Genomic DNA, 14,449 nt, shown 5'->3' on the forward strand with positions numbered 1-14,449 from the left:
ATCAAATCCATGGGCACTGAACCCGCAGAAAAGGAGGCTCAACTATATAGTGAATTAAACATTGAGGGACTGAACTATTGTTTTCTTGTTATGGATTCATTTTGTAAAAGTAAATATAGCAATGGTTGTAAACTTTATTTACATTTAAAGCCATTTTCTCACCAATACCATCATGGCAAGAATTTTGTGCATCTCCAGAGCAAGAATTTTGTGCATCAGTGGATATACGCTGGATGTTATCCTACACCCTACCATTTGTGTATCCCATTAACTTTCAACAGTATTTTGGAATACATAGCAGAGGACAACGGTACAGCCATGACAGGATTACAAGTTCTAAATACGTAAAGTCCTTAGAGCCAAGGGTTGGGTGTGGATTTTCATCTCCATAATTTCAAGATTTTAATAGCTTACATTGACTTTCAACTGTGCTATGAATTTTAACTGCTGCTCTTGCATTACAATAATGCAGTTTCATTCTTTTATTCATAAAGCACTCTACAAAATTTGCTGAAAAGCAGTATACAAACATCTTAAATAAAACCAAATCTCTATGCACTTTATATAATTTGCATTTCAAAACAAATGTTTGCGGCTACTTCACAGTCAACTCAGCATTGCCTGACCAGCAGAATGTTGCAGAAAACAGGACCCTAGATCCTCACAGGTGTCCTCCTGCATCAGTTTAAGTTTCCTGTTGTGAAACGTGATTTCTTGGCCATGTCCCTTAAGGGGAATGGCCTTCTTCCACTTTGTCTGCTGGGTCGCAACCCACCAGTTTGGGAAATACAAATCTAGACAAAAGAACTTTTCAGCAAGATAGACAGACACCCTGATCAGCAAGAAACAAAGCTAAGTTTATACTATCAAAATCCAATTTATAACATTATCAATGTGCATGGCACCTTACTGAGCAGCAGTAGTTACAGGCTCCTGCCCTGAGAAGCTTAATCTAAAATTTTATTTAAAAATGACAATAGAGAAAGGAGACAAGGGTGTACATAGAAAGAGTATATATTCTATTAGCACACATGCTTAGCCTTCATCCCCTACTGAAACTGAGCTGATCATAACAAAAGAAATAAGACTGGAGTTTTTTTGAATTCATTATCATCAATATTCCTATCAGCTACACATTTTTTCTTCAATAATGAAAGGCTTTCACCAATAATTACCTGCGCCGTTTGAATGGTGACTTTGGCATATCAGCTGTTGGAATCATCTGTTCTCCAGGCCTTACCCACATTATGGGGCCATCATCACTTTGTGACCTGCACTGAAGTCTGAGGCTAGAAAGTGTACCCCAAGGCAAAGTCATCTGCATACCAGAAAAGAAAACTGAGTCAACTGGTCACCAGAACATAACGTTGCTGACCTCAAGCAAACATGAGGCACAGCATGTGTACAGTAGATATAAACCAAATACAAATTTTTTTCACAGAAATAAAGCACAACATTACTGTCTGGATATGATCAGTTAATTCAGTCATATGGCAACAGTCAACAGGCAAATTTTTTTTGCTCTTTCATTTAACCACCGTTGTCACTGTTTCACAGTAAGTTATAGGCATTCCATTTGCAATGAATTTCTAACACATAGCAAAATACACTCTTACTCTAAGAAATGGCGATTCTTCCAACATATCAAGAAATTCTGGAAAATAGTCTCCAACTTCTTCATCTACCGCTCCAACAAGACTGATCTGCCTCATCGGACCTGCTCTGTAGGTTCCACAGCAATACGTTCGACTGACCTGAATAAACCAAAAGTGCATTTTTATTCTGTGCCATATCATTTAAGCCATTTAATTCAGCATGCTAAGTCACTGTGGCATCAAGAGGAATACTGAAATTGACCATGCATAGTGGAGAAAGAATCTGGGCTTGCAAGTGAATTTTCTCTCTCATAGGTACATGGCCTAAGAGTCCTCCCTGGTAACTATCAGAATGTTCAAGAAATATTATCAAGACTTTGCTCACCTAAAGGGAAAGCCATTACCAGCCAGTCTAGGGAATATACTAAAACATCTAGAGAAAAAGTTGAACAACTATTGAAAAGCTTAAAATTTGAATAATTCAGCCCCAGCTACTCACATATTGTGCTGAGAAAACAGCAATTTGAATGCCTATGCACCCTTCACGACTAATCTAAAGCAAGTCATTTGTATCCTAACATTTTTATTCTGTTTATGGAATTAAAAATTTGAATTCAATCCATGGTATTATTTTCTCTGATACTAAACCAGAGTGCAAAAAGTATCTTAAGGAGCATTCCTAAGCCTTCACAATAGGACCTCTGGCCAGGCCAAACAATATGTGGTACTTAGAGGCAGTTTAGCTCATGCAGCAGATATTCAAACAAAATTCCTGTGGAACAGACAGTATCTTATCTGAAAACACAACCATATGCTGCAATCCATTTTACATGAAAGATATAAAGTTTCCTGTATGTGAAACAATTTTACTATTCATTTCAATGGAAAGACTTCTACAGAGGTACATTGTGGACCTTCCATGTGCATACTTATTAGGAAGTAACCTGTCTTGGCTTTTAGTGCTTAAGTACAAAGAAAGAAAGTACTTTTCCAAGAAAGTTGCTCTCTTCCAAAGCTCCCTAGCCTTGGATGGTTGCAATTACTCATCAGTTTCCCCCCAGTTTGCCCAATAAAAAGGGAGTGGAAACCAGAAGGTAAATACTACCCACTAGGTGCGACATTTTGCCAGCCATCTCCCTTCCCTTACACCAGTGTAAGTAGAAAAAAATCCAAACCAAGAGGATTTCAATTGGCAAGAAGAATCTAATAGAAATCAGTGGTTGTATTTTAAGGTCTTCTAATGCAAGCAGAAGAAACCTAAATTTGTGCAAGAGATTGACAATTTGTCACTCTTTCCCTCTGCAGCTCCTTTGAATATTGACTCTTGAAGGTCTCTTAGCTCTCAGGGACAAAAATGAACAAAAATGAAGCCCTCACATGAACAGGGCTTTTCACTATACCCAGCCAGTTTAAAACCCAGTACCAAGAACTATAATGTGTAAACCTGGTATTGAGTACACCATTTGCCTTTCTCCAGCAGAAAACTATAATATACACTTATCATATCTAGCAGTTATAATGGGTAAACAAAGATACTAGTTTCACTAGATACTCTGCACTAGAAGCCACTATAATTGGATTTAGGAAACTCAAGTAAATTTTGCTTAGCATTGTTAACCAGTGACCAGAATCTCAACAAACTACTACTAGAGAATAATTCACAAACAGAAGTTATGATATACTTATACACAAAATTTTAGAAGCCAGAGATAATAGATATACTTGGACAATGCTGCTATGCCACTCACTGCGCAGCCATGGAAAGGGTTCATGCTGTGGCACAGACTGCTTAGAGGGAATACTCCTTTGACTCCCAGCATTGTCTGAGAAGCAGCTTTCATTTAAAAAAAATTAAAATGTTTATTTCCTGCTTGCAGAGAAAATATTAACGCCACTCATGGTAGCTGGTAAATATAGTCTTCAAGGTTTTTAAGTGAGCTCTTAAGAAGTCAAATTATTTAAATGTTAAATGTAATTCAATTAATCAGAGTTTGCAAGGAAATAGTCCCCCAGCATGCAGCATCATTCAGGTCTCTCGCATCATTTCTCTCATGAAATGCACAGAATCTCAGAAATCTTGCCTAGCCGGGAACAAAATGTTGTTCAACTTCCTACAAATGCCATTAATGCAACAAAGTTAATTCCATTTCACAACTTTTTAAAAAGTTAGAGTTGTTGAGTTGAATATCTTTTCTAAATAAAAAACGGTACTAATGATAAAAAATACATTCTGATGCCTTTTAAATAAATGTTTCAATTATAAATTTCTCTTAAAAATCACCTATTCAAAATTAAGTCTGAACTGAATGCAACTTTTTAATACTGATTTTGTGACTCTTATGAAAGGCTGCTTTTCTCAATAAACAACAAACTGTGGAAAACTCCTTGGGTAGTCATCATACAGCACAATAGATCATACACTTTATAGCTTGACACTGCTGGCCAGAGCCTAGCAACAAGTCACTACAGATGTTACCCCCTTATCTAGATGGTTTCAGGACCAACTTCCTGATACCTACAATTGGGAAGACCTTCCAACAGAGTTCAATCAGTCCTCCTCAAATTACAGATTTGTTATAGATACAATAATTTCTGATTTTTAAGCCACTTTGGGAGACAATAAGAGTATCCAAAAGATATATTAGGGATACAGGGAGTTTAGTAAGGCAGAGAATCCAGGTCCCTGGCAGCTGATTACAGTCCAGATTTTTTCTTTGTCTCAGAATGGAAGGACAGAAAGAACTGCAAATGAACTCCAAGGTTGGCCAATGGAAAACATGCCAGCTCCTCAGAGATCAGCATTTACTAAGGCTTTTAATTTTTATGCAGCAGACAAGCAGAATCCCAGAGTGGGATCTTTTCCAAAACTGACAGAAAATTCCTAGATGTTAAAGGCCTGTTAAGCCATTTGACACTGTAGTTTAAGTTTTACTTCTACAGTCTCCAATTAACGTCAAAGAAAAAATGTCAACTCCCTAGGAAAACCCCTAACTGGCTTTCTGAAGGAAAGAACTGGCTCCTAAATAGGGCAGGAGGTCTGGTCTAGAGGGTAGAGCCTCCGTCTGCCTGAAGATAACATCCACAAGGTCGCCGGTTCGAGCCACCAGCACCGTGCGACCTAGGAGCAGCTGACAAGCTGAAGCCGAGCAGATTGCTCGGAGCGTGGGAGGATGGAGGCCAGAATGTGAAGCCAGATCGGAATGAAACACCTTGAATGTAGTAGTTCTTGAAAGAAAGAACCTTCTTTGAAATTGTAAAAATCCCTATTTAAATAGGGATTTAGATAAAGCCTGCCTATGTAAACCACCTTGAATAAAGTCTTGAATAAAGACTAAGAAAGGCGGTATATAAATACCTGTTATTATTATTTATTATTATTAAATGCATCATGAAACATGGCAGATTCTATATTACATGATATACCTTGCAGGATTACAACATTCAATTTCAACACAAATGGAAAAACTTTGAAAGAAGATTTGAATTACAGATTTTAGTATTCCTGCCATAGAAGTATTATGGAACCAGCAACTGATACTCCAGCAACTGACCACTCCATCACAAAGAGGAAAGCAAGCATATGTCTGTCTTCCCTGCCCACTGACAACCCCAAATATTCACACAATACAGTCACATTTAAATACAGCATACATGTTAAAATCCAAATGAGCATAGGGCCAAAATCATGCAGTCCATTTTATATGCATAAAGCATATTTGAATATGACAATCTAGAGCAGGGGTGCCAATCAGAAAGTGCATGGCCAAATGCAGCCTATGGAAGCTCTTTATCCTGTCTGTGCAACAGATGGGCTCTCCCAGCATCACCTGCTGAGCTATAAAGTGATGCATTGGCAAACACAGCACTGCTGAAAGGACAGCACTGGGAAAGCCCAATTATGTGGGCCACTGGAATACCTAGAGAGGGTCAGGGGGGCAAATACCCCAGAGTGCCATCCCCTGCAGGGATGGCAGCACCTTCCTGCCCCCCCCCTCCACCAACCTTGCCCCATTTGGAGGCCTTTAAACCTCACTTCGGGTTTTCAGTGAAAAATGGAAGTAGCGTAGAAGACCTTCGGAGGGCTGTGTGTAAGGCCTCCTCTGACCCCCAAAAGGTGTTCAGATGTGTGGGACAGCATTCTGTGGTCCTGGCCCCTGTGGGCTGTACAGGGGTCAGGATCACCAGTGATGTGGGCCACCCTTTCAGTACTGCCAGGTGCACCCACATGATAATTGGGCTCTCCTAGCACTGCCCTTTTGACAGGGCCACATCTGCTAAATCAGGGGTGTCCAAAGTTTTTGGCAGGAGGGCCACATCATCTCCCTGACACTGTGTCGGGGACCGGGGGGGAAAAAAAGAATTAATTTACATTTGAAATTTGAATAAATTTACATAAGTTTACATAAATGAATATATTAAAGATGAACTTATATAAATGAATGAAGGTCTTGCAATAGCTCAAGGTCTATAAAAGGCCTTGCACAAAGCAAGGCTGGCCTTTCCTTTGCTGCCGCTGCTGCATCCCAGACGTGAAACAGCAAGTAGTGGAGGGAGCCCTCATCCCACAGCTCATGCGAAAGGTCAAACAGTCGCCCTCACGCTGAGAGCAGTTGTGTCCGGCCAGTGCAGACTCCAACAAACCTCCGGAGGGCCAGAGGCTCATTGGAGACTGGAGGCTCCCTGAGGGCCGCACTGAGAGGCCTCGAGGGCCGCAAGTGGCCCCAGGGCCAGGGTTTGGGCACCCCTGTGCTAATGTATTGAAAGATGGAAGATAGGAAGTGCTGGGAGAGATGGGGTGGGGATCAGATTCACTTGGAGAGCCCAATTATGTGGGCCATTGTTTCACCAGCACTGCTTCTGCCTAGGTCAATGGTTCCCAAACCTACCACAGTCATGGTGCCCTGTGGGTCATGCCACTGTTGCAGTGGCACCATTGCCCATCTTTCCTGGGCACCACTATCTTGAATCACACAAGATCTTGCCAATTCAAGATGGCAGTGCCCAGTTCTTCTAGGAGAACTGGTAAGAGGCCACTGAGGACATCCCACAACGCCCCTGCGAGTTCACTGTGCCTCCTTGGCAACTTAGTTTGGGAACTACTGGCTTAGGTGTTACTTTGTGCAGCACTTCACAGCTGCTGAGCTGATGCCCTGGCAGAAGTGGTGCTGCTAAAAGGACAGCCGGCATGTTAACTGAGCTCTTCCACATCTTGAAAATATGATCAAGATTTGCATATTTTTCCTTTTGATATTTGCAGCTAATGAGTTCCTAAGTGAGGAAAAAATGTGCTTATTTCTGGTAGTCACCTGCTTAATGACATCACTTCTGGCTCTCATGAATGCTATTTGACCAGCTGTATAACATCCCTGGTCTCTAGAGCAGTGTTTCTCAAACTGTGGGATGGGACACACTAGGTGGGTTGCGAGCCAATTTCAGGTGGGTCCTCTCTCAACATTTTATTTTTAATACATTAGACTTGATGCTGCCATGGTATGTAACTGCATTTGAGGAAATATTACAGATCTATACTTTGAACAGGCTATTACATGAATGCTTTTAACAATGGTAGTCAATGGGACTTAATCCTGTGCAAATGTGAGTACAATGACAGCCTAGCAGCCAATCCTATCCACACTTTCCTGGGAGTAAGCCCCATTGACTCGAATGGAACTTACTTCTGAGTAAACATGCAAAGGATTGGGTTGTAGGATAGTTAAAAAATTTCCCTGCTTGATGATGTCACTCCCAGTTATGACATCTTCCGGTGGGTCCTGACAGATTCTCATTCTAAAAAAGTGGGTCCCGGTGCAAAAAAAGTGTAAGAACCACTGCTCAAAAATATAAATTCTAATGGGGCAAGTGGATGAAATGGGAGGGGACAGCAGATGTATTTTTTTTTGTTCAAAGCATGTGCTGGTTCAGAGTGTGGAGAGATACAATATCATCCAGTCCAGTGTGAGTTTACCCAAACTTTCCTAGAGGATGTGCAAGCTATTTTATTGTCACCAGTGGTGTTCAATCAGACTGTGCATGGAAGCCAGAGAGCACAGAAAGCTTATGGGCATGTCACTTCACTTGTCTTCGGTGCTAAATAGGGGCAGGGAGAGAAGGAAACTTGATTAGAGATATCTTTAAACAGTAGTTGGGACTGGAAGACAGAGTGCAGATGCTTAGAGATCCCAGAAGTAGAAGGACATGGCTTGAAACCACAGGGAACAACATTCCATCTGTAGACAGAGACTAGGGGAGGTGGTGTTGAAGCACAAATTGCGGACAGGAAAGGTAGTGGGGATGGATGCTTGAGGCTTAGACAGGAAGGCTGACAAGTTGTGGACCAACAGGTTTGAGGAACGAAATGACATTGAAAGAGGAAGAGTATGAATTTTGACTCAGCTTTCTGCTTCAGCACTCACCAGTATCTTTTCCTTATCACTACAGGAGTCTCAAATTAGTTAAGGTTCTCTCGCATCTTTGAGACAACGTCTCTTACCTGAGAGTGAAAGTTTGAAATGGTGGTTGTTTCAATATCTTTCTTGCCAAGGATTTCCATTTTCACTGGAGTGTTAGGAAAGTTAAAAGCAAAGTAATCCAAGAAGTCTGGCAAGTAGGCAGCTGCTCCATGAACTATAGCTAGAGCATAATAGGCTGCATTTTTCTCATTTTCACTGAATGTCAAAGCAAGAAACTCTTCTGCAAATCTCTCCATCTCCACTGGAGACAAAAATGAGAGCTCGTCCATGTAGGCATGAAGAACCAAAGCTCCTCCATTTGACTGATGCTCTTCATGAATAAAGTTACTAAATTTAGTGCCTGTTTTTAAGAAGCTGCTGCGAACAGAATGCTCCTGGTGAGTAGTAAATGGAGACTGCACCCCCTGGGGTATCCTATATTCCTGCATGCCCAAATTCAACTGACACAAGTGTTCATCTTTTAGATACCTAAAAGATTCCTTGTTCTCTTCCAAGTTATCACTCTCCCCTGGAGTCAAACTCTCTTTGTTGATACGGGTAAGACCAGCACACACTGTCTGCACTTCTTTGTTGTACATTTTCAGATGCCTCCCCCTCATGTCTTCTCTATGTTTCTTTTTCTTCTTTTTCTTTATTTTCTTTACAATAAGACTGTCAGCTCTCTGGGTCTTGCCATTTTCATCTCTGCTTTCTAAAAATAATAAGAAAATTAGCATTTTGTTGCAGCAATACAATTACCCACAGTCAAAGGCATGTGCCCATACCCACCCTTCAAACTGCTTGAATAAAATAGACTAGAAGGTTTATTTTTAGCACATTATTTTAAAAAGTTCAAAATAAATCAATTACTACACAACTCTATAATTTTAAGATACAAACACTTCTTTCTATATTAAGATTTTTGTTAACTCAATTACTCTTGCAGGTCACTCATGCAAAAAGATAGTATGTCAGACACTGTTGTGCCAAGTTCATTTGTGAATCAACAGCTGTGTGTGTATACTGCAGGATACAGAATTCAACCGAGAATCCCAGATTCCAATAAAAAGGAAGCGAGTTTCTAATGCTCAGGGCTGTAAAAATATGATCATGAAGAGAATGACACTGTCTGAAGAGGCAGTTGAAAAACACTATATATCACCTTGCATTTTCCCATACTAGCAAAACCCAAACTACAGTACACAAAATAGCCTATGCTGTAGTAGCATATACAAATCAAAGACAAATGGACATTTGCATAATTTATGTATGACAGCACAAATATCTAAGCACAAATTTTGTGTGTTTTTTGTACACATTGCACACCGTCCCGATTATTATCACTATGACTACGTATAAGGACACAACCTATACACTCCCACCTTGGCAGAAGGAAAATGAGGGAAAGTGCTTGAGCAACCCATTCTCTTATTCCATGACTGCTAAGCTGACTCACAAGCTCTGGATAAAAGACCCTGTCAGAAACATTTTGTAAGCATATAGCTATATCACTTTTATCCACATGCTGCTTGACACCGTCAAATAACTCCAGAAGGTTAGTGAGGCAAAAAGAAAAATTCTTTGCAGAAACCATGCTGATTCTTCTTGAGCAACCCTTATTTTTCATATTTTTATCTTTAATTATGCTTTCCCATTACTTTATCCAGAATCGACATTAAGCTGATCAGCCTGCAATTTCCCAGATTTCCGCTGGATCTCTTTTTAAATTTTGGTATTACGTTGGCTAACTTCCAATCCTCTTCCACAGACGCTGTTTTAAACTTAAACTTCCATATTTTTTTTTTTAAGAAGATCAGCAATTTCTCATTTGAGTTCTTAAGAATTCCTGGATACATGCCATCTGAACCCAGTGATGTTAATATGTCAATCCACAATAGAACCTTATCCATTGTCACTTCAGTTCAACTTGGTTCTTCTGACTCCCTAAGAAGGTCAATCCAGGCACAGGTATCTACCTACCTATGCCTTCTGTAGAAGAGGCAATGCAAAGAAGTCATTAAACTTCTCTGCAGTTTCTATAGCCTCCCTTCCATTTTATCCCCTCATTATCTAATGGTTCAACAAACTCTTGGCAGAATTTCTGCTTCCGATATTCTTATATTGCGTACTTTCGTTTCGGTTTGGATGGAATGCTTAGGAATGCTTTGACTCGATGCTACCCAGTTCCTGTCAGCTTCTCCGCAGGGTCAGTTTAAAAGCTACTCTGCAAACGTCATGCAAAGCACCAGTAGGCTGGTTTCATTTTAAGTAGAACCTGTTATACAGGCTTGGCTTGTCCCCAAATGTTCTTCACTAACAATTCCTTCCCCCTCCTCCCAACACCAACACCTCATTCATACATCAAGACCCCATAGCTCTACCTGCCTACTGGCCCAGAGCATGGAATACATAACACTCCATGTCTTGATAATTTCCCATCATGGGTGCTGATGTGCATCACAACCACCGTAGCGCCATCTAGCAGCCTAACTAGATGATGTCTGCGATCTTTACACATGGCAGGAAAGTCATTATGTGGTCTATACACCTGTCACCAAACCCACTGCTCTATATTCCTTATGACCCAATCACCCAGTATCAGAAGCTCCCACCTACTGCAGTCTATCCTTGGCATGAGTAAACGGGTTCTGGAAATGGAAAATTTCTCTCGTCTCCTCCTCTGAGGCCCTCCATGACAGGAACAAAGCTGTTGGATTGGAGTACAACACCTCTATCCCATACCTGAAGGTCTCATCCACATCCCTCAGACTCTTTCAACTTCTTATGTTCAATTACCTTGGCTTCAAGTGAACCAACTTGCTCCGAGAGCCAAATGTCTATCGAAGACACTGCGCCGAGGACATCCACAACTTATGCCCAACAGGTAGATAACCATACATGCAGTATACTGGAAAGCACCAATCCTGCTGCTGGTTTTCTAGTTAATAGCTAGCTTTATTTCTTTAGGTTTTCTTTGAGGTTTTAATAGCTTGTTTACTTGGAAAGCAAACTCATAATTTGCATTCATTTTGGTGTTTTATTGAGGGGGCTTGGTTTTGAAGGGAAGTGTCCTGGCCTCCTTTCCCTCCCCTGCAACTTAGTTCACACAGTAGCCTAATTTGCCTGTTTGCTTCCCATTTACTGGGACTCCCTTATGCTCAGAGGTGGCTGTTTCACAAGATAGCCCCCCCCCTCCCAAAAAAGGAGAAAAATAGCAATCTAGTGATATATGGAATACAGTGATCAGGAAAAAAATTTCAAGGACTCAATTAAGATTTCTTAGTGCTATTTAAAGTCTACCCTTAACATGAGCGGCAACTTATTGGTATCTGGCAGCCAAATTCATTTCAAAATGATGGTATTACTCTAGTGTTTGGCTCGAAAAACTGGAACTACAGAGAACCCTGCAAATTATCCAAAAGCTGCAGAAGTTCCCAAAGAAGTACAGTTATAGATTCTAAGACAGAATTTTTCCATTCACATAACACAGTTAAACCAACAAAAATCAGTTTTCAAAATGTGACAGCAATAGTAATTAGCAGCAGGATTAGCAGCAGACAAAGAGGTGATCAGTTAAAGTGTTGGCAATAATGGAGCAGTTAGCTTTTTTTCCTGTACACCATTATTCTGAAGACCATTTAGGAGTTCAGTACAAGACCACAGACAGGGAGGGCTGGTTCACCCAGCATCCAAATTACTAGTCTTTTCATCAGGGTCCAAATGCAAACTTTACACACACTACAAATACTGAACACTGGAGTCAAAATAATACACTGTTCATTAAAAAAGAGTTATGAGGGCATCAATCAGCCCCTTGGGCTGCAATCTTAACCATATTTACTTAGTAATCAATGAGACTTGGTTCCAAGGGACATACTTTGAATAAATACGCTAGAACAGACTGCTTACTATGGAGCTACTCTGTAAAGAACTTTGCTCTAGGAGCTTAGAGGGAGCCACCCATATCTTACAGATAAGGTATTTTTTGTCTTTTCATTCTTTATGCGAATATTAGTTTCATTGAAGTTATGAGCATAATTCAAAGATTTTGAATGCATCTATACTTCAATCTAAAAATCACTTACTAAAACGTTAGTCACATTAAACTGAGGCTACAATCTAATGCACTTGGCATGAGCCCCACTGAACTCAGTGGCACTTGCTGCTGGGTAAACATTCAAATAAATCATACCTAATGTTCCATTGAATTAGCAGAATTAGGCTATACATTTATGCTTAGAACTTCTCAATGGAATTTGGAGGAATAACCTAAGAAAATTATTCTTATTTACATTTCTCCAGTACTTCAGATGAAAAAAGCAATTCTCCTGTGCAAATCCAGCAGCCCAGTGCTAAGGTCTGGCCAGCAACAGCAAGGCTCAAAGTGCCAGAAGCAGAAACTAGAAGTGCATGCAAACAGATCCAAATGAAAGCAATATGGGGAGCCACTACATGTGCACTATATCGCATTTATACTATTTTTAAAACATTGGTGCCACTAGATTGCTAGGAGGACTGAGGCACAGCAACTGCACCAAAATCAGTCAGTAAGTCTAGAGCAGGGAACTGTTAAACGATGCCTGTGAGCAACATCTGAATGCATATCCAGAAAACATACAGAGCAACTACAAGTGCTCCCTTTCCACACACACACAAAATAAGCAACACTCGCACAACAATAGTATACCTTCCCTATCAGTTAAAATCCAGCACCCTTGCCAGCAAACTACAGTCAGAGGGTTGGTACATTCATTCCATTAAGCCCTAATAGGGCTTAAGCCATTTCTGCCCAATGCATATATGCAATAGGGACCAAATGTATATACCTGTGAGCTAGGCAAAAATGGGTTAATCATGAAATGTGAAAAATCTGAGCATGGACAAAAGTACCATTTGCTGCCTTAAGAGGAGCCCCACTGGATCAGGCCAATCTAGTCCAGCTTCCTCTATTTTAGTCGCTCACCATATGCACCAGGGAGCACACAAGACAACAATGTTGTCCCAGTGCCATTCCCTTGTGCGTCCCAGTGCCATTCCCTTGTATCTAGACAACTGTAGACTCTAAACAGCTATGGACTCCCAACTCCTCACACACAGAGTCCAGGATCAGGTTACTTCTATGCGTACAACCCCAAACACCACACTTGGGTTTTAGGCAGAAGGACTGAATCTACAGTTTTCTCCTTCCACAAAAAAAAAAAAATCTACTCCTGGCCTCCCCATTTCCTCCCTCATGCCAGCAGTCCAGTTCATGCAATAAAGGTGCATTTTCTTTAAGTGATTTACCAGCAAAGTAAGAGAAAGAATATATTCTAATATTCGTTTTTGACCAACATAGTTTATCAACATATGAGGAACATGGAAACAAGTACTCTACTGCAGGGAACCAAGTACTCTACTGCAGGGATGGGAACTTGAGTCAGGTGACTTGGACTCAAGTTGCGAAAATGCACGTTTTTTGTGGACTCATGAGTGGGGCACTCGGAAAAACACTTGAGTCAAGGGCCCTGTCATGGCACTCAGGACCATGATGAGGCAGGAGCGAGCTCTTTTGCCCATCTGTGATAGGAAGGAAGAAACCAATGATCACTGGACAAAGGATGGGCATTCTCATATTTTATTTGGCTGAGACAGGACAGGAGGAGCAGCCAAGGGATTCTTGACTTACGATTGAAAGGCAAAGCAATCATACGCCACTGGAGCTAGCTGTGCTTCAGCTAGGGGGACTAATTAGCTGAAAGTGGGCATAAGACCTCTAGGCCAAGTTTAGAACAGGAATTTGGCAAAATACTGCTCTGAGCTCCATTGTTACTTGGGGGGAGGAACCCTCATTGAATGACCAGTGCAAATGGGATTACTTCTGAGTAAAGCTGCCAAGGATTGGGTTAGCCTGGTAAGTCTCACAGCTGCAGCATGTCACCCTCCTCCCTCTTGCCACTTCTCTCCCAGCTCTCACACAGTCTGTCCCCCCCCATCCTGATGGGCAGGAACATCAGGGGAGTGGTTAAAGAGAACTCTGACACACACCCTGGCAGCAGCCCCATTTCTGCCATGGCTGGCTTTTTAAAGGGGGCAACTCAATTCTTTATAGAGTTGTGAAAGGGTGACTTGGAAAGTGTCCCCATTATGACTCATTTTCGAGTTGAGCTGGAGGGGACAGTGACTCTCGATTTGAGTCAAGCCACACTGGATTTTCCCATCACTGCTCTACTGCCCTCCATCCATTACAAACCTTTCCTTTCCTATAGCCAATAATCAGCTGTTTCCCCACATCTTCTGTACTCTACCTTCTCTGTGTTCCTCTTCCCCCAATCTCACAAGGCTGAGAAGACTATCAAAGAGTAAGAAGCATATAATTTGCATTTAGTGCTGAGACTTGGAGGAGGAAAGAAAATCAGCATATGT

At 41.1% G+C, this 14,449-nt stretch overlaps 1 protein-coding gene across 1 annotated transcript in view; it reads right to left on the bottom strand.

Annotated features, from left to right (window-relative positions):
• RSBN1 (round spermatid basic protein 1) overlaps positions 1-14,449 on the bottom strand; it is a 33,886-nt gene that overhangs the window by 7,704 nt on the left and 11,733 nt on the right. The window contains exons 2-4 of the mRNA XM_066624175.1: positions 8,086-8,756; positions 1,617-1,754; positions 1,176-1,318 (exon numbers count right to left, since the gene is read on the bottom strand). Coding sequence (XP_066480272.1) covers positions 1,176-1,318; positions 1,617-1,754; positions 8,086-8,756 — 952 coding nt within the window. The remainder of the gene's footprint in view (positions 1-1,175; positions 1,319-1,616; positions 1,755-8,085; positions 8,757-14,449) is intronic.

The sequence above is a fragment of the Tiliqua scincoides genome, chromosome 4 (genome assembly GCF_035046505.1).
Source record: "Tiliqua scincoides isolate rTilSci1 chromosome 4, rTilSci1.hap2, whole genome shotgun sequence".
NCBI classification, from domain to species: Eukaryota; Metazoa; Chordata; class Lepidosauria; order Squamata; family Scincidae; genus Tiliqua; species Tiliqua scincoides.